General features: G+C 46.5%; 1 protein-coding gene across 2 annotated transcripts in view; it reads right to left on the bottom strand.

Annotated features, from left to right (window-relative positions):
• UBA7 (ubiquitin like modifier activating enzyme 7) overlaps positions 1 to 19,943 on the bottom strand; it is a 1,262,833-nt gene that overhangs the window by 885,167 nt on the left and 357,723 nt on the right. For both annotated transcript variants that reach the window (XM_086938795.1, XM_086938796.1), the window contains exon 16: positions 4,092 to 4,156. In XM_086938795.1, coding sequence (XP_086794921.1) covers positions 4,092 to 4,156 — 65 coding nt within the window. The remainder of the gene's footprint in view (positions 1 to 4,091; positions 4,157 to 19,943) is intronic.

The following is a 19,943-nucleotide window of genomic DNA, read 5'->3' as shown; positions in this document are numbered from 1 at the left end:
GCAAACCAGTCTTGACCCTGTGCCCCATGGGAACAATCCAGCCCGAACTGCCCAGCCAGGTCCTCCCTGGACCGGAAACAAGCATCCTGGAACCGGTTTCGGGGCATCAACCCTCATCTGCAGTGTAAGGTCTCCACATCGTTGGGCATCACGGTCATCTGCCTCTGCAGGGTGGACACAGTCGGGCCCAGTTCTTTCAGGGAGCCTTCACTACGCTTCACTCAGTGTGTCAGTTTCCAGTGTTCATCGCACAGGTGGCTGAGATCCCGGGAGACCTGGTCTATCTTATGTTCTAGGATTTTCCGGGAAGAGTTACCCATGGAAAGGATCTGGTCAGATTTGTCAGCAGGTACAGCGTCCTTGCCTATGTCAGCAGGCGTCATTGAACCTTCTAATGTCACCATTCGTCTGGGTGTTGCTAACTCCCTGTTACTGCCTGCATCCATTAGGGTGTCCCTCACAGTGTATGTGCAGCCCATGTCCAACTCTCATGGATCACATATTCATAGTGGAAATCAATGCTTGTGTAGTGGGCTTGTGGCGCTCCCCCGACACAGATTTCTGGGGCCAGCTTGCATTGCACAATGTGCTCTCACAGGTGCAGTGGGCACCCAGTTGTAACCTCAGCATGGGGCTCCACCTGGGCTCTCTGCAGTCGCCTGCAGCCTGCAAACCACAGCCAAGTGGTCACTTGCCATGCTCAGCGGGTACATGTCTCAGGGAACCAGTGTGGTACTTTCAGGGACATTCAGCCCCTCTGGTACAGACTTGTGGAGGTCGCCCTAGGCCAGTACATGAGATCAGCATGGAAAGCAGTCCTCATCTCCTGGGGGTCACCGCTGCTCTGCCTGGAGTCGCAGTTGGAGTCTCACTATGGAGGCCTTGCTCGCTGGTTCCTGTCACCTCTGTCAGTAGGCCAAGGACCCACGGCCAGCAGGGCACCTCGCGCTTAGGGGCACACACCCACCTGTCGGGCATAGGCCTCCTTTCTCAGCCCACAGCTGTATGCGTGAGCTCCTCAGGCCCGGTTTCAGTTCACAGGGTCAGCCGCTAGCCCTCAAGGTCCTGTCAGTACAGGCCGCACACTCTCACCGCAGTCCACGCTCTTAGCGCAGGCGCCATCTTGGCTCCTAGCGCCGGGGGCAACGAACGTAGCTTCAAGCACCCTTTGGCTGCCCTGGGCTCTAGTTGATGGCACCCAAGTGACAGCACTTGTGTAGCCTCGCCCCAGTAAAATGAAAATAAAGTGGGTAAAAAAAACAGCCACATTTGCACCTCATACCGGAGCAAAGCGAAAGAGCAACTACCTCTCTGATGATGTGGTGGGGGAGTTCTTACCCTGATTGTTGTTGAAACCCCCAGTAAGTTATCTAAATCGGGTTCGCAGACTAATGGGAAGTGCGGCTACAGGGCTTAATTTGTCAAAAAACGAAGTGCAGAGGCCCAACGTATCTCTTATGGGCCTGTAAACCAGGGCTGCCAAATGCTAGTGCCACCAAATACTAAGTCCGCCTTGTTTTGATTCCACTTAACTCTGATTTCTTCCACCAACCTACTCTTCCTGTCTCAGTCTCTTGCCTTTTCTTTTTCGCATCTGCTTTTTCCACTTCTCTATCTTTTCCTTTCACTTCCTCCCGCTTTCTCCTTTTTTGCCTTTCTTTCTTGTGGTGAGTGAAGGCCTGATTATGATAAATACACTCAGGTCCCCAAATATTAGTGCTGGTGCATACCCCAAGCACAAATTAAGCACTCTGGATGAGTAAGCAAAGCAGGTCAGTCTGTGGTGCGTTTTGACCAACTCTGTGCCCTGTTAGCAGCTGCACACACCGTAAGGTCCATGGGTTTATGAGGTCCACAGGTTAAAGGGGAATGGATCGTTGATCCATCGAGAGGATTCTGCTCAAATTAAGTGAATTGAAAATGTGTTTTTATTTACCCAATTTTATTATCTAAAAACAATTGTAAAGGTCCTCTCTTCCAAGCTGGTAACATTGCTTTGGGCCAACCAATGGCTGAAACCCCATTTGACTAATCATGTAATTGCTGGTCTGCTACCCATCCCTCCTGGGGGATTCACAAAGTCACTCAGATTTAGACCCAACAAAATGGTTGAAAAAGTACAGACTTGGTGTATTCCATGGGCCACCTTACTCTCACTGCCCGCAGACAATGCTGGTCACGAGGAGGACCTTCTCCTAGCCTTATTTAGAATGGAAGAGCAGTCACCATCCTCTCAGAGACCACCTGTACACTTAAACTGAATACATTGTGACCCTTTGGTATCATATCCAGGTACCAGTGAAACATGCACAAGTCTCGAGGAACAATCTTGAGGTTCCTTCTTGTTTTGACGCTGCTGCAGATGGTGCCTTGCAGCAGATCGTCCTGGCACGAGATGGGCCTCCCTACACCCAGACCAGAGTCAATTTTCACAGCACTTCCTGAAGAGTCACTAATCAGACCTGTAGGCCTTCTCTACAGCCCACTTCCCGCTACCCGATAAAACTATCTGCCTGTACCCCCGATGGCTGCCTCTCCTTCAACGAAAGCATGGCGGCCCACCCTGAGTATACCCTGAGAAACTGCAGCCCCTGAATGGATGGCCCTCGGTCCCCACAGAGGACTAACAAAAGAAGAATCACAGCCCTCTCGGTGGACCCTGAGAGCCCTGAACACTGACCCTGTGGACTCCCCCCGAAGCCCCTCGTCCCGCGGCACAATGATGCCTGCAAACTCCACACCCCACCTGCTATTCACACCGCCAGATCCCATACTCACCTACTGCCCCTAGAATCTTCCGACATGGCACAACAGGAATACACTCTAAGTGCCTGAGCTGCCTGGAGTGCTACTAGATGCACCTAGAAGTTGACATTTGCAGAGCTGGCAATAGTTCGGAAAGTGACAGTCAGGCACGGAGCTGCTGTTGGCTGACTTGTTGCAAGAACGCCTCTTTCCTGACGGCAGGAGAATATACTCCTGAAAAGAACAGACCTTAAAAAAGCACCTCGTGGCCCCATTTGAAAACACTTTTTGAGAACATTCCCCTCACTCACTGAACCTTATTCTGAAGAAAACAAATCTCATTTACTAAGTTCGTAGTGTTGTTCAGTGAATCAGGCGTATTTTAATTTGAGATAAAATGTGCCTATGTGTGAGTGGATGGTCAATCCTAATGAAATGCCCCAGCCATTTTAGACCCTTAATCTGAAATTGGGCAAAAGTACATGTTTTTGGCTTCATTCATATTTGAGAAGGTAATTTTTTGACATGGGCCTACTTTCTACCTTCTTCGCCACACAAGTCATCCTTTCTAATGGTGCAGTGGGGATGAATTTAGAGTTTAATTGATACTCATAAGAAATATATATTATGAGTATAGTGGTAAACACTCCAAATGTGTAGTAAGGGGGCATGTTCGAAGATCTGGAGTAAGTTTTTAAAAAAATAATCAAAATGAGTAATCTAAAATATAATTTAAAAACAAACATAAAGCTGCAATGAGACTCTTCTGGTATTGAAATGTGTTCCAACTTGGTCTTTAAAGTGAAATGCATTTGACTGGATGGATCTTTAGAAAGTCACAACAGGAAACTGGTAATCCGTTGACTAAAAGGGAACCAATAGGATCATTTGAAGGATTGCTTCCCAAAATAAGGATCTCTTGAGTTCTAGTAGTGAAGCTGGTGGTGTTTTCTCCACAACACTTGCACAGGTCCCATGAAAATGTAGTAAAACACAGGTGGCGGTGAGATTGGCTAATTCTGCTCCATAAGGATCTTCACTGTTTAGTTCTTAGAGTTTCCCAGACTTGAATGTTGCTGGTGTAGCTTATGGATTGGAACAGTAGACGTCTGGTACAGACGAGAAGATCCAGAATCAGCGGTGGGTTCTACATTTTGTTTGAGGGCAAAGACAGAGAGTTCTCCAAAAGCTTTATTATATTCCAATCAAAGTTCTTTTTGGACAGGAAAATCTTATTTTGTCTATGCTGATAAACATTGAGTTTAAATGATGGCCTTCAATGGCAAGAAAGCATACGAATAAACAAATCTGCAGCAATAAAAGTTTGGCTCTACCAAGTCACTTACTGGATGTACTGATTAACACTCTCTGCTGGCTGCTTGAACAGACCTTCAAACTCATCTCGAGCCCACTAGAAGATAAACAAAGAACAAAAAAGAAAGAGAGCATATGAGATTCAAGACTTAGGGCTAACTTCACAAACATGCAGCAGCACATGTAACCACTTTAGAAGTTGAATTACTGCAGCTACTTTAACACAATCCAGTGTCAGGCTAGTGGCAAGAAATAGGATGTAATATCTACTTTTGTTACCCTATATAAGTTGACTTAGTGAAGGTATAAGGGGGCGTAAATGTTACTTATGCAGTATCTGTTTGTAGCAGGAAGGTCTGTAGATGCACCTGCTCTTCATCCTCCCTGCCATCTAGTGTTGGGCTTGGACATTTGCAAGTTATTTTTCTTCGAAGAAGTCTTTCGAGTCATGAGACGTGATGTGACTCCTGCCTTGATCCACAATACAGATGGGCACCGACTCAATATTAGAATGTTTTCATACAGCAGGTGAGCATGTATATGGAGTGACAATCGAGTGTAGTGTGGTGCACCACATGCGCTGTGCAGTGTTAGTCAATAATGACAGAAGAGATATGCAATCATCCCAAGCTTCTGGGGAAGAGATTTGGCTCATGTAAATCTACAGCACTACAGGCTAACAACTGATGCTTTTAGGGCAATTAACATTTTCTTCTTGTAGCATGTGTAGCTGTAGCTACACATATAATCTGAAGACTGTAAGGCAGTGCCCTCCATAAGGGGTGGCTAAAAAGTAGATGAGGACAATGTCTGAAACAAAGTTTTTAATACTGGCAACAATAGTCTGCTGGAGGGCTAAAATGTCCACATCGTAGTGCTTAGTAAATGTAAGTCGGTTTGATCAGCTGGTCCCTTTGGAGATGTCAGCTGGCACAATGTACCCTAAGAAAGCCAAGTTTGGCCCTTTCTTATGAGTGAATTGCGGTCTGGGGAGTACAGGTGAGTCTCTTGTAGCTTTCTGGTGGCAAGTTTGGATACACTTAACTATCCATCTTGCTGGACCTACCTTAGAAATGTGATGACCCTTGCAATGTTTCAAGAAGGCTACAAAGAGCTGCTCAGACTTGCATAAAGGCTTGGTTCTGTCAATGTAGTACAGAAGAGCTCTTTTTTTATATCTACTATGTGTAAAGCTCTTTCCGATATTGAATCTGGTTGTGAAAGGAAGACTGGGAGCTCTATGGTCTGGTTAAGGTGAAACCACCTGTGGTCGAAATGTAGGGTTAATCCTGGGAACAATTCTATCTTTGTGAGGCTGAATGAATGGTTCTTAAAGGGTGAGTACTAGGTCACTATGAAGGCTACTGTACAGAAAATTAACTGTAGGAAACATGAGCGTAAATGTTCAAAAGGTTTCCTCGTATGGCTCATGAGAACTATATTAACGTACACCACTGGGGAGCCAAGAAGGTTCCACCAAGCTGCCCAGCCACAAGGTTTATATGAATCCAATGAGTTAAATTCCATTAATTTTTGTCCACTTTTATCCTTATTTTTAACCTTATAATTTTCAACATTTATGCTTAACTATGTATTCAATTCCTTATATTCATATCCCTGATTAGCGATGATGTTCACAAAGGCTCAGGAGCAGAAGTAGGTTCCATGTCATGATTTTATTACAAAAACCCAATGCATTTCGGGAAAGATTCCCTTTGTGAGGGGTATCTAAAAAATACATACACATGTATTTTACCCATCTTTATCAACTTGATTACACCAAAAAATCAATTTGTTATACAAAAAATAATGTTTTCAATGAACTGTAACGCTACACATCAATCTGGCCTGTTCTCCAAGAGTTTACATCAACATACTGCCACCAATCCCTTCCTTAACACCAACATACAGCCTGCAATCCCTTCTATGACGCCCGTGTTGTTTCTCAAATGTTAAATAAAGCGCAGTAACATATATTCAATCCAACCCCTTTAACTTAAAGTTTGGTATCACCTATTCATTAGCCCAGCCACTACTCTAAGCGCGCTCACACTTACCATGACATCCAGTACATCCCGTTGTTAAAAACAAAGTTTCCAGAGATTCCGACTCATTCTTTACAAAGACAGACAGAGTACCAAGTTCCATCATGTAATTTTAGGTCTCGCCCGAGCCAGTGCTGCTCTGGCGAGACATATAGTGTGTGGGCTTTAAAAAGCCGACCACAGCTTTTTGGCTGGCATAGAGCGTGCGGGTACGCGCACAATGACGAGCAGATGCGCCATCTGGCTTTCCTCTCTTGTTATGGTGAGCGCACATCGCACACCACTCGCCAGCCTGCTTTCACTTTTGCCGTTGCGCGTGCCGATCACTTTCACTTTCGCGGCCGCGTCACTTTCACTGCCAGCCGCGCGGCCAATGCTTATTAAATTATGTGTTTGTTTTTTAAATGATTTGTTTGCTTGCATTTTTCTGCCTTCAGTCTCCCATGTGGCAGCTGTTTATAAATATGCCATTAAACGCTCAGATTCATGAAAAGTGCTAGGAAAGCACATTTTTTCCATACCAACACAATGGGAAGTCAGTGAATGATTCTTTTCCTCAGTTCCTCTTATCTTTTTAACTGTAGATTATTATTATTACGAAGCTGCATATGTAACAACCAATATTCTGGGAGATGTAGTGTTTGTGTGTCTGTGTGTCTGTGTGAGTGTGTGTGTGTGTGTGTGCTCTTGTGTGCTTTGTCAGTCAATCGAAGGGGCAGATATACTACAGTTTGAACAACGCTGCACAAAAACATTCTATGTTGTCTTGCTCGAGCTGACAAATGTAGCAAAGCGTAATATTTACCACACAACGTGTAGTGTTGGTTGCATAATTTAATAAATGTAAATAAAGCTGCACACATGTGACGTAGCAGAAACCTCTGACACGCAGGCCTCTTCCTTTGTAGCAACCCCCTTCCCAGCCTAGCCTTTCCTCACGACCAACGCCCCCCTAAAACACACAACCTGGCCCCCCTCCCGCACACACACAACCCTTCCCCCCTCCCGGCCACTCACTGCCTAACAGCCTCCTCTTAGCCAGGTCCCTCGCCGCTTTTCCTCCTCACTACCCCTGTTTGTTGCCTGGCCTCTTTTTACTGTCTTTCCTCCTCAAAAGCAGCGCACCGTTCACGGCCCGCCACACTAGCAGCCCCCACATAACCAGCTCGGCCTGCCACGTCAGTTGTTATGTGCACCCTTTGCATACATTCCAACAGACCAGATTCAGGTAGGAGAATCGCAATATTTTAAGCCCAAAATGGTTTTTAATTTGGGGTTCTCCTGCTAAAATCTCCTACTCTTTAATGAATGTCAATCGGGAAAATCAGCCCTTCACTCCCCCCGGATTTGTTTCTCAAAATCACCCTCTTACTACAGTCAACATGTTGCCATGTATGACTTTGGGTGGCCTGGGTTGCTCTTGCACATGAACCACATTATGGTTTATGAAATCAAACACAGGAGAAGGTTTTGTACAGCACACATCCCGAAGTAATCTATTTTGTAGTTTATATGTGATAATGAAGAACAAGCATTGGCATAGCCAATAGGTCTCGCCTTTGGAACCTTATAAGTATTTAGTTATGCAGTACAATATCCTTGGTGCAACAACATCAACTGTTGCATGTCTAAAAACGTATAAGGTCCCAAATGCGAGACCTATTGGCTATGCCAATGCTTGTTTCATATCATGGAATGCCGAACTATATTAACGTATCACACGGGCAGGAGGTATTTGAGGAGTATGAATCTCTTAAGACCCTCCACGAAAGCCTTGACTACTGGGATTTTAAGAGAGTTAAATGTTTCCAGTTTTGCATGCAAGCTGTTCCAGTTGCGAGGTGTAGATATAGCGAGGTGTAGATATAACGATGTGTAGGGAAGGCCAAATTTCTGCAGTTGTAAAAGATAGCAGACAATGTTCTGGAGGTTAGTCTTCATGGGGCCTATTTATTTTGGAGAAGGCACAACAGGACAAACCTTTTCCACTTATATCGCAACAGGTTTGCATGGTGGGCCTACATGCCTTCTGCAGAATAGTCATACATTTCTGGTGGAGGTTTCAATACCCAAACTTTAGGACCTCAGATGTCGGCTCGCTAGGTTGAGCGCCTGAGTTCTGTGTGTCTGATGTGGCCTTGTCTTTGGGTGAGAAGGTCCAACCTGAGCAGAAGCCTCTCATTGGTGGCAATGGAAATTTCCATGGACTACCAGGACTTTCTGGCTCAGGTGGGGGGCACTTGGATGAGTGCCATTAAACACTTGCCTCATCTTCCTCACCGTGTGCAGGAGGAGTGGGAGAGAAGATCATGGGGAAAGATCTGTGACCAGTTCAACCAGAGTGCATTGCACATGGGCTGAGACAAGGGTACCTGGAGGGGACGTTTGTCTTTTTTTGTTTTCTAGGGTAGCCAACATGTCTATTTGTGGAGTGCCCCGATGCTGGAAGTATCTGTGTAGAACCTACATCTGGAATTCCCACTTGTGGACTTGTTGGTGAATCCAGATGAGTAGGTTTGCAAAGTTACTGCCCACCCCCGGATGATGTTTCGCTGCAAGTTAAATGTCATGGTGGATTGCCAAATCTCCTGTGCTAGTGCAGAGAGCTGGAGGAGTTAATACCATCCTGTTTCTGCAAGTAATATAGAAGTGTTCTGACAGGATGTATCTTTTTTGAAAGGCCTGAGGTGAGGTTCAGGATGGGCCTTAAAAAGCTGTTCTTTTTGGGGACGCAAAAGTAAAGAGAGTACACTCCTTTCCCCAGATTGCTTGCAGGGACACTTTCACCCTTTTTTGGAGTATCACCTGTACCTCTTCCTCGAGATAGCCTCTGCTGAGGATGTGACTGTGGGTTGGACTGTTGGGGGGGGCTGTGAGAAGTTAGAGACAGAAGCTGTGTTGAATCACTGCTAGAACCCACTGATCTGATATGATTTTTCTCCAAATGAAAAAAAGATATTTTGTGTACTCCCCACAACCAGTGCATTTGAGCTGGGTGGAGGAAGGGAGCATTACTGCTTAGAGGTGGACGCTTCTTCACTGGACCCACCTTTGCCCTTCCCCCTGTTCTTTCACCTGTACACATTCCTGGTTTATCCTCTCCTGACTGCTGGTAGAAAGTGTAATGCTGTCTTTTATATGGCAGCTGTTGGTCTGGGGATGTAGCTTTGGCTCCACCTCTGGGCAGTTTATGAAAAGTGTCTTTCCCAGCTGGAGTTTGAATAGAACCTATAGACTTAGCAATCTGTGTGTCCTTATATATCTTTTCCAGTGTAATTCCAAAGAGATGCTGCCCATTGACCAACAAGAGGTTGATTAGATGCTGATGAACTTTGGGTTTGAACCAGAAGATGAGAAGCCAGGCTTGTCTCCTGATGACACTAGAGTTAATGCCTTGTGCCAGACTGCGAACACAAACCAGCCCTGGCAACACAGCTGGATCGGTCTGAGGGGTGGTGAGGGGGACGTGTGGTGGGGATGTAGGGCGGTGCTAGTGAGAAGCACAACTGCTGCTTTAGCACTACTGTTAGCCGCTTTAGCACTGCTGCCACTTTTCTTATAGGGGGCCGATATTGCAGCACGGCTGCAAAACCAGCCTTCAGTAAGAAAACCGGAACCCACTGCTCAAAAGCCGGCCCCCACCGCTATGGTGAGTCCAGCCCTGTTAATGCCTCTGGCGCCTGTGTCTGCAGAGTCAAAAGTGCAACGTATATGAGGTCAGAATGTGTCTCCAGTGAAAGACATCAAAAAAGAATATGGGGGTGCAGGAAAAGAGAAGTGCATGATGTAGACAGCTGTGTAGAACCAAGAAAAGCCCACCACAAGGCAAGGCGGAGTGGGGGCTTGGCGTTGCAGGAATCACCCAAGTCTACTTTTACCCTCCTTATATAATAAATTGGACCCGGAAACCTTTGTCTGCAGAGAGAACCACCTTTATTACAATAGCCCAGGCTATGGAACAGAGTCCCAAGCTAGTCAGAGACAAAACCCAGGAGGCTGTTGCTTTACTCCACAGCGAACAAGCCTTATATACATTTTTATTCCACTCTTTTGGCATTCAGTCCATTGTTCAATCAGGGCGGTGTTTGTAGTTGATGACCTGATCAAGGCGGTGTTTGTAGTTGATGGCCTGATCAAGGCTCGGCATTCAGACCATTGTTCAATCAGCTTGATCAAGGCTCTGCATTCAGACCATTGTTCAATCAGCTTGATCAAGGCTCGGGCTGTCAGACCATTGACCAGATGACCTGATCACAGCGTCAAGGATGTTTACCAAGCAGGGAGCAGAAGATGAAAAACAAGCTTGTTTACACAGGGAGTAGGTGTCTCATGGCTCTCTGTTAGTGAATTGATTAACTGCAAAGAACAGGGGGCTTGGGTATGTGTTAGTTTTTTTAGCGTCAGCAGAAATGGAGGCTGTAGGCAGGGTTTTGTCACAAGATGGCAAGAAATGGAGGAATGTAAGGAAATTTATAGGAACTAGTAAAAACTTATTTTCTTCAGACCCTCCTTTTGCCATTGAGTGGCAAAACATGTTCTTAGGAAATGTCTATCTGCATTAGGTCGCCAATTTCTTGATGAAGCATTATCCTTACGTTGGTGTCACGTGTACTGACTGGGGAGCTTTGAAGGGCCTGTGTACACATAGCACAAAGCATAGGCAAGCACTGGTTACACAGGCAGCATGAGATGCTGACTGCTGTTCCTAAGGCAAAAAATGAGGATCCCCCATCTGGAAAGGAGGCCCCAAATCCAGCCCATGAGGGACCAGTTGTCTTGTTGTTGATGAATCTCAGAGGAAAGTTTATGCAGACGTTGGATAGCTTGATAGATTGATGGAGCGTTATCAGGTATGTAAATGCAGCAGCTGGAGCCCATTAGTTTACATACACCACCACGGTCAGCAAGGATGATGTCAAGTACCATTCGATGTTGTAGTGTCATCAGGCGGTCCGCCTGAAGCTCTGCGGTGATGTTGCCCAATGCCCCTGCTGTTTCATTAATGGTTGTCTCCACCACTCGGGTAAGGTGAAGAACGGCAAGAAACCTCTGAAAAGTCCCCCGCCTCCTGTCCTGCAGGGTCATCGGCCTCATTTATTCCGCTAGGCATACAATGGTGGAGGTGGGGATTGGTCAAGTGATGTGTTCCAACAGTAGTAAAGGTAGGGGGGAGAAGAAAGGCCAAATAACACACCCCTAACCAATTTCCTGAAAGCCAGGTATAAGCAGACTGTCCACAAACAAAATAGGTGTTTGGAGAAGCGATTAGGAGTGGTGGTGAGGTAATATTCAGTGTACTGACTATTGTGCAGTCACTGACTCCTACCTCCCGCGTCTCCAGTCCTTTCATGCACACTTGGCCATGCGTGTTGATCACATTGAAAGCCTGCAATTTGGTGGGAACTTTGCGTCTGGACCGAAAGCGGGAGAAAATTATTCTACTTGAGGTGTTGAACACAACCATCTCATTGCGATCAGCACGAGAGATGTTCAAGATGTCAGATGTCGTAGTAGGGCAGAAAGGATTACTGACATTGCCTGTTCTGTTTCGGGTGAAAGTGTCATAATAAAAATCGCCAATGATGGAGCTCGTTGTTCCATTGATCGTTTATGCATCAGTTACAAGCATCTTCCAAGCCAGACAGGACCCAAAAACAGAAAATGGATAGACGAAATAGGGGACAGTGTGTGTCATAGAGGGTGGCATGAGCCCACATACCCAACAGTTCGAGGTATTAATCACAAGCTGATGCTGGTGCAATAATTGTACAAAAGTATTGTTCATCAATTCCAGGCATCGTGGTAGTTCATGGGGTGACAAGGTGGCGTGGAGATGTTCTTCAGGTGTCGGTGTCGTAGCCAGAGGAGCTGGGGAGAGGTCAGTAACAGAAACCATCCCACAACCAGCAGGATGAGGAGAGCAAAAAGTATAACTATTGTGGAAAGGAAGCATTTATTGTTCAGAAGTTTGACATATTTCTTGTGCGCTTCAGACCCTAGGACCGCTGCCATTGTGCTCAGCCTGTTGTCACTAGCGGCTGTCTGTGATTGGTAGTTGCTTCACTGGATGTGGATACCGAGTCCTACGGAGTTCCTTTTGGTCCAGCATACCAGCACCGGTCTCAGCCAGAGATATCACAGTCTTACAGCCTATTAGACACCAGACAGAGTCAAAGGCCAGCCCCTTTTCTTGGTCTCAAGTTGTAGCGAGTGGAAGATGGTATGGAAGGGTCTGGAAAGAGAGCTTCTTGTTCATTCCTCTGGTCCTGCAGAGGAGGGATGACTGGACCCCCTAAGATTCGATCAGTTTCGGCTTCCGTAGTGGTGTAATGAAGATGAGCATCACTGAAAGGGACAAAGGTCGGTACTACGTCTGTGTCGCAATCCGGCAGTCCTTCTTTCACCCATTTGTCGTACGGGAGGAGGAGAGGCACCCTTCTACAATGGGTAGCATGTATCCAGTTCTTTCTCCCTTCGACTTTTACAGCAGTGCGGGTGGCAAGAAGAACCGGTTGGGGGTGCGACCAGCGGGGCTCCAGACACTTGGTACGCTGAAAATTTCGGATCACCACCCAGTCACCTGGTTGAATGGTTTGACCTGGGCCTTCGCTCTTGTCGGGGATAGCAGCGTGTACCTGATGATAAAGAGTCCGAAAAGAATCGGTTAACTGGTACAGGTAGTAAGTCAATACTGGGAACTCAACATCAGAAAATTTCTTTGGCCTTGGTACGCCCCATATATTAGCTGGTCTACCGAATACCAATTCGTAAGGAGATAATCCTATCCTTGAGTGGGCAGTCGTCCTTACTGACAAGAGAGCAAGAGATAGAGCATCTACCCAGGTAAAGCATGTTTCCGCCACTATTTTGGCCAATTTTAATTTAAGTACCCCATTGTATTTCTCCACCAATCTGGCTGATATGGGGTGATTAGCAGCATGAAACCTTTGTCTGACACCAAGCCCGGAACACACAAACTGGACCACATTGGCTGTAAAATGTTGGCCATTGTCACTCCAAATCAAACGGGCCAACCCAAATCAGGGAAAGTATTCTTTCAACAAAACTTTGGCCGTTGTAATAGCTGTGCAATCCTTGGTGGAGTAGGCCTCCACCCATCTGCTGAAGGCACAGACCACTACAAGGACATATTTCAAATTCTCACACCTGTCCATGTGGATATAATCCATCTGGATGGCCTCAAAAGGAAACCTAGGTGGGGAGAAGCCACCAGCGGGGGTAACTGTACCTTTTCCTGGATTGTGCATAAGGCAGATCATACATGACTTAACCACTCGGTCAGCATATAGGGGTATTTTTTCATTATACCAGGTTGGCTCTAGTAACTTGCATATTCCCTTTGCACTGATATGGCAGGGCCATGGGCCATAGTGACAACTGGGGGGACATGACTGTCTGGTAACATCCATTGCCTCCCTTCGGATATACGCACCCAACATCCCTCTATCTCTTTCTCTGCCAGATGTTCCTCCCATGTGTGCAGTTCTTTTGCAATGGCATGAGTTTTAATCTCGACCGCACTTTGACTAGTATTTTCCAACATTCCTCCTTCCACCACCGAATTTGGCTGGCCCGTCACAAACATTCCATCTGATTTACTTAGAGCAGTCTGTCTTGCTGTTTGGTCTGCAAGGACATTGCCTTCCCCTACATCATCAGTCACTTTCTGGTGGGCTTTACATTTAATCACTATAACTTTTCTAGGTAATGTCAAGGCGTCTACAAGTCTGTATCAGGGGGCCATGCTGTATTCTGGTCCCATGTGAGGTGAGAACATTTCTTTCTTTGCAGTCTACCAAAATTGTGAGCCACCCCAAAGGCGTACTGACTGTCCGTATAGATATTAATAGTCATGTTTTTACTGATTTCACAAGCTCGTGTCAAGGCCATTAATTCAGCTGCTTGGAGCGATGCCTGTGGAATTTGTGCTGTCTCAACTACTGTAACAAGAGTGGTAAGGGCATATGCAGCAGATGCAGTTCCATCCGATCTTTTAAGATATGATCTATCTATTTATAGTGTTCCCTCAGTGTCTGTTAGGGGGGTGCCTTGTAGGTCCACACAACCCTTTGTCTCTTCTTCAGTCCGTAATATGCAGTCATGAGGGTCAGAATTTTTCCCTTGTGTCTCAGTAGGGAGTAGTGTAGCTGGGTTTAGAATATTGCATCTCCTAATGTCAATGCGACTGGAAAAAAGAGTGAGCTCATAACCTGTAAGTCGTGCACTGGTAATGTGTTGTGTCTTGGTGTTGTTGACCAAGGTATCTACTGCATGTGGGACCATTAAGGTCAAGGGTGAAGACATAACAATACCTGCGCTCTGGCAGACCATAAGTGCAGCAGCAGCAGTTGCGCGTAAACATCCAGGGAGGGCTCGGGCATATGGGTCAAGTGTAGCTGAGAAATAAGCACAAGGGCGATGTTTGTCTCCAAAAATCTGAGTTAAGCCCGCGCAAGAGCAGCCATGTGTCTCATGGACAAAAAGGAAAAATTGTTTGCCATAGTCTGGAGTGCCTAACACTGGAGCTGTATATAAGGCATCTTTGATTGTCTGGAAGGCAGCCACATGCTCAGTTGTCCATGGAAAACCTCTTTCTGGCATATCTTTAGTAGTGAGAGCTAAAAAGAGGTTTGACAATGGCCGAGAAGTTAAGGATCCATTGTCTGCAATAGGAAGTGAGGTCTATAAAGGCACAGACTTGTTTCTGTGCCAAAGGGGTAGGCATGGAGGTAATAAGGGACACTCGGTCAGCGGTAAGTTGTCTTCCCTCCTTCGAGAGGAGGTGGCCGAGGTAGGTCACTTTCTCTCAACAAAATTGAAATTTTTCAAGGAAACCTTATCATTGTGGGAGGCAAGGTGGTAAAGCAGACGTACTGTTGCTTGTTCACAAAGTGGAGCAGACGCGGCTGCAATTAGGAGGTCATCCACATATTGCAACAGAGTGGCTCCTGCTGGGAGCGTCAGGGAGTCCAACTGATTCTTGAGAGCCTGACTATAGATGCTGGGGCTTTCAGTAAAACCTTGGGGGGGGCGCGGCAGAACTGGAAACTCCCCCCTCCAAGGGAGAAAAAAAAGAGATGTCTACTGTCCGGATGTATGGGAATGCTGAAAAATGCATGCTTTAGGTCAATAACAGCAAAATGAGTGGCGGTCGCTGGGACCATGGTCAAGAGGGCTCTGATATCAGGGACAACGGGAAACTGTGAGACCGTAATTTTGTTGAGAGCCCGCAGATCTATGACAAACCGATACATTTTGTGGGCCGCAGGAGAGGGATCAATAAATTTTTTAAGAACTGGAATAATTGGGCTGTTACACTCATTATCACGTGTCTCCTCAACTAGTCCCATCTTCATGAGATCTGATATTATAGATAATAGGGCAGCCTCACCTTTCTGGGGAAGGCGATACTGGCTATGCCGGGGCAGTTGGGTACCTTGCTGGTACGGACAGTATGCGGAGCAATGTCGAGAAGTCCTAAATCAGTGTCAGAAGTGGCCCAAAGTGATGGGGGTAAGGCCTGCCGAATGGGAGGGAGGGGTCCAGGGAGGAACATAGTGGTGGAGGAATCTGGTGATATGGTAGGGGACACGCCATCAGGACTACAAGAAATGGTAGCATGTAAAGCCTTTAATAAATCAATACCCAGCAAATTTTCACTACATCCAGTCGGGAGAATCAAAGGAGCATCCATATGAGCTGGACCGAGATCCAGCGGGAGAGGCTTAGAGACGGGGTTGATGACAGGGACCCCAGAAAAACCCATGGAGACCTTGAGAGAGTCAGAAAGGGGTGCCTCCGGTATCAAGGTGTGCGCAACAGAGGATCTAGTAGCCCCGGTGTATAGGAGAAACTTCTTTTTATCCCCTGCAACTGACATCTGGACATAAGGACCTCGCTGATCCACAGGAATCGCCACTCTTATATTACCCCTTTCCTGGCTTTCCTATGGCTGGTAGAAATCTGTCTCATCGGTCTTATCATAATCATCGTTAAAGTATGTCCTAGTGCCCTAATACCCGTTGTCAAATCTGTTAACTGTACCCTGGGGCGAACCCATATGGGTCAAACATTAGGATCCGGTGCACGCCTCTGCCTAGGAGGTCCCATATTTCCTTCCCTTTGAGTTTGGGGCCTAGTTTTTCCTGACTGAATATTCTGGGCTAATACCGGACATTCACTAACCCAGTGGCCATAAGCCTTACAGTAGGCACACTGGTCTTTATCAAAGGGGGCGCTGGGGCAGCCTCTGGAACTGGTCCGCAGGCTGACCTTGGCCTCTAGCATTTTGTCCCCGGGGTGGATAAGCTTGTTGTAACAAAGCTTTTGTTTTAAGGTCCTTGTTCTTCCTAACCTCTTTGTCTTTATATTCATTCTCTCTATTCTCATGATATTGGGCCATGGCAAGGATGCCTGCCGTAGTCTGAGCTGACCACGTACTCTCAACCTTCTTGAGCAAGGCAGAGAGATCCGGTAATATATTAGATACAAATGTATCAATAAACACTCAGCCCAAGCCAGGGGCTCTAGCGTCCAATCCACTGTGACTTTTGAACTCAGTTTCGAAGCGGGTGAAAAAAATCAGCAACAGACTCTTCCTTACGTTGTTTACATGCATTTATCTTATCCCAATTAACAGCTATTTCGGGCAAAAGGGTCTTCATGAGTTGCAACAGATGGCCTGGGAGAGCCAGAATAGCTGCATCAGGTCTAGTCCCCCCTCTCTCTGTCATTCTCCATCCTCTCAAAGTAGGTCCAGTCACCATGCAAAGCGGCATTATGGTTGGCATGGCGTATTTTGTCCCATATGTCGGGTGGTACTACTGTCCCGAATAATAAGTCAATATCCTCTAAGGTAAGGACACCAGAGGAAACAATCTGACCTAATTCCTGATAGTAAAGAGCCGGATTCTTACGGGGTCTGGCAATTGAGATTTCAATTGAAGAACATCCGCTCTTTTCCTTGGGACATGCACCCACATCCTACGCCAGTGGGCTGGTGCTGCTCCAACACCCTGGTTATTGGCGAGCACTGCAGAGATAAAGAAGGGAGCTGTCTCTTTCATAGGCATAGCTTTGTCATTCGGAGATGGCGGTAAAGCTGTTGTGTCTCTGAACGCATTCATGGTAACAAGGGCTTCATGCATATCATCTTCCTGAACATGAACCTTGGCAATAGTTAGTTTTAAATCAATCCATCCCCTAGGAGTGTCTATGAACAATGCTTTGTATCTTTCCATTATAAGTGTGCACATGTACTCGGCCATGTCTGTTTGTTGTATGGCTGTCCATTGTCTAGACGTCGACCAGATATCTTTAACGCCATAAATATTACCATTATTTACCCAAAATGCACATTGTTTTCGCATAGCATCCCTTTCACTACCCCCAGCGAGTTCAGCAGACCTCAAAGACTTCTTTCTAGGGGTACCGAAGAATCCAAACAGGGTATTGGGCATAGGGGAGGACCATCTCGTTCGGTCCGGAGTTGCATAAGAGTCACCAACAGACTTATTATCAAGCAGACGGGAATGTATGGTCGGGGTTGGGTAAATTGGTGGGGCGGTATGAACTGTCGGAGGGAGGGGTGCTGGCAGGATGACAGGAGTCAAAGGATCAGGCAGTGATACAATGGGTGGGGCAGCCTTAACCACCACTGGTGGGGGTGAAGCGTTAGGAACATTTTGAGGAAGAGCTGGATACATAGGAGCCGGAGCATAGGCAGGAAGTGGACCTTCAAGAATAGCATTCAACAACGAGTCCCCCTCTTCTCCTTCAACCTCAAGGTCCCTGGGAGAACGAGGGGGGTAACATTTTGTCGCCTTAGCCCTATGATGCCTAACTGTCATTTCAACCCTTTCCTGAACCTTATTTTCTAAATGCGCTTTCACATGATCAGCCATGGACATCCTCTCTTGCTTTTTATTCAACGTTTGCTTTTTTCTAATTTTTTATCTATTTCTTTCCTCCACAACGCGGTGGCGTAAAACATGGCTTGACGAGACCATTTGCGGAGCAGCTGCTCCTCCAGGCTTGAGAGGGCCTGGAGATCAAAGGAGCCAAACTGTGGCCACTGTAATTCAACAGTGCTTCATTTCGTATATTTTACCCATAAGGAAGAAAACATGATAGCAGATGGCCCATATTTAACATACATCTCATAACTTGGAGTTCCTTCTGGAGGAAGCGGGCAGGCTGCCTCCAGGAGGGAGTCCTCTGTACATACGCAACAACATAACTTTCGGAACTTACTACTGACTGGCATATTTTTACTTCAGGCAGACAACAGTGGGAGAAAAACACTCACCTCACTGGCTTGGCTTTTGCAAAAGTCAATACAGGCAGAAAACAGAGCACAAGTGGTGGATGATCAGTCCACCCTTACCCGAAAATGTTGTCCTCTTCTGCAGACGTAGGCACGAGTCCAGATCCAGACAGAGACCGCACTAAAGGGGGCACCAGCGGGGCGCAGTCAGGTGGCCAGGACCAGATGGGGAAGGCCATGTGCAAGGCTTCTGGTCTACCAGACTCAAAATGGTCCCTCAGGTAGGGTACCTCTGTTGGACTTCCACCACAGGCCACCTCATGACCACCGGGCCAGACCTACGTCTCCGTGGTGTACCTGTTCAGGCGCCATTTGAAGGACCAAGAAAAGCCCACCTCAAGGAGGAGTGGGGGCTTGGCGGTGCGGGAATCACCCGAGCCTACTCTTACCCTCCTTATATAATAAAGTGGACCTGGAAACCTTCGTCTGCAGAGAGAACCACCGTTATCACAATATTACGGGCTATGGAACAGAGTCCCAAGCTAGTCAGAGACAAAACCCAGGAGGCTGCTGCTTTACTCCACAGCGAACAAGCCTTATATACATTTTTTTCCACTCTTTTGGCATTCAGTCCATTGTTCAATCAGTGCGGTGTTTGTAGTTGATGACCTGATCAAGGCTTGGCATTCAGACCATTGTTTAATCAGCTTGATCAAGGCTGGGCATTCAGACCATTGTTCAATCAGCTTGATCAAGTCTCGGTCAGTCAGACCATTGTCCAAATGACCCGATCATGGCGTCAAGGATGTTTACCAAGCAGGGAGCAGAAGATGATAAAGAAGCTTGTTTACACAGGGCGTAGGTGTCTCATGGCTCTCTGTTGATGAATTGGTTAACTGCAAAGAACAGGGGGCTTAGGTATGTGATCGTTTTTTTAGCGTCAGCAGAAATGGAGGCTGTAGGCAGGGTTTTGTCACGAGATGGCAAGAAATGGAGGAATATAAGGAAATTAAGACGACCTAGTAAAAACTTATTTTCTTCAGCTGGAAAAAGCATGCACTTTCAAACACAGAAGAGAAAGGCAAGCCTACAGAAGGCAATGAATAACAAGCATTGGCATAGCCAATAGCTCTCACTTTTCGGACCTTATAAGTGTTTAGCTATGCAACACCTGATGTTATTTAATTACGTATATTGGGCTGGATAACTACACACTTATAATGTCCTAAAGGCGAGACCTATCAGCTATGCATCGGGGGCCTTATAAGTGTTTAGGTAGAGCTATTGACTTTGCCAATGTTTATAAGCGGTGCAGTAGAGAAGTGTGGCTGCTGTGCAGCATGCTGAGAAGTTGTAATTAAAAAGTGTAAGAAGCACTGAGTGATGCTGTGGTGTAGCTGAGTGATGGTGTGCTGGCCCTGAGTTATGCTGTGGTGGCATTGAGTGATGCTGTGCTGGCCTTGAGTGATGCAGTGGTGGTCCTGTGTGGTGCTGTGGTGGTGCTGACTGATGCTGTTGTTATGCTGACTGATGCTGTGGCACTGCAGAGTGAT

The sequence above is a fragment of the Lissotriton vulgaris genome, chromosome 9, assembly GCF_964263255.1.
Source record: "Lissotriton vulgaris chromosome 9, aLisVul1.2, whole genome shotgun sequence".
In the NCBI taxonomy this organism is placed as follows: Eukaryota; Metazoa; Chordata; class Amphibia; order Caudata; family Salamandridae; genus Lissotriton; species Lissotriton vulgaris.
Note: the sequence above shows the minus strand (reverse complement) of the source record. Positions and strands in the feature narration are given on the sequence as shown.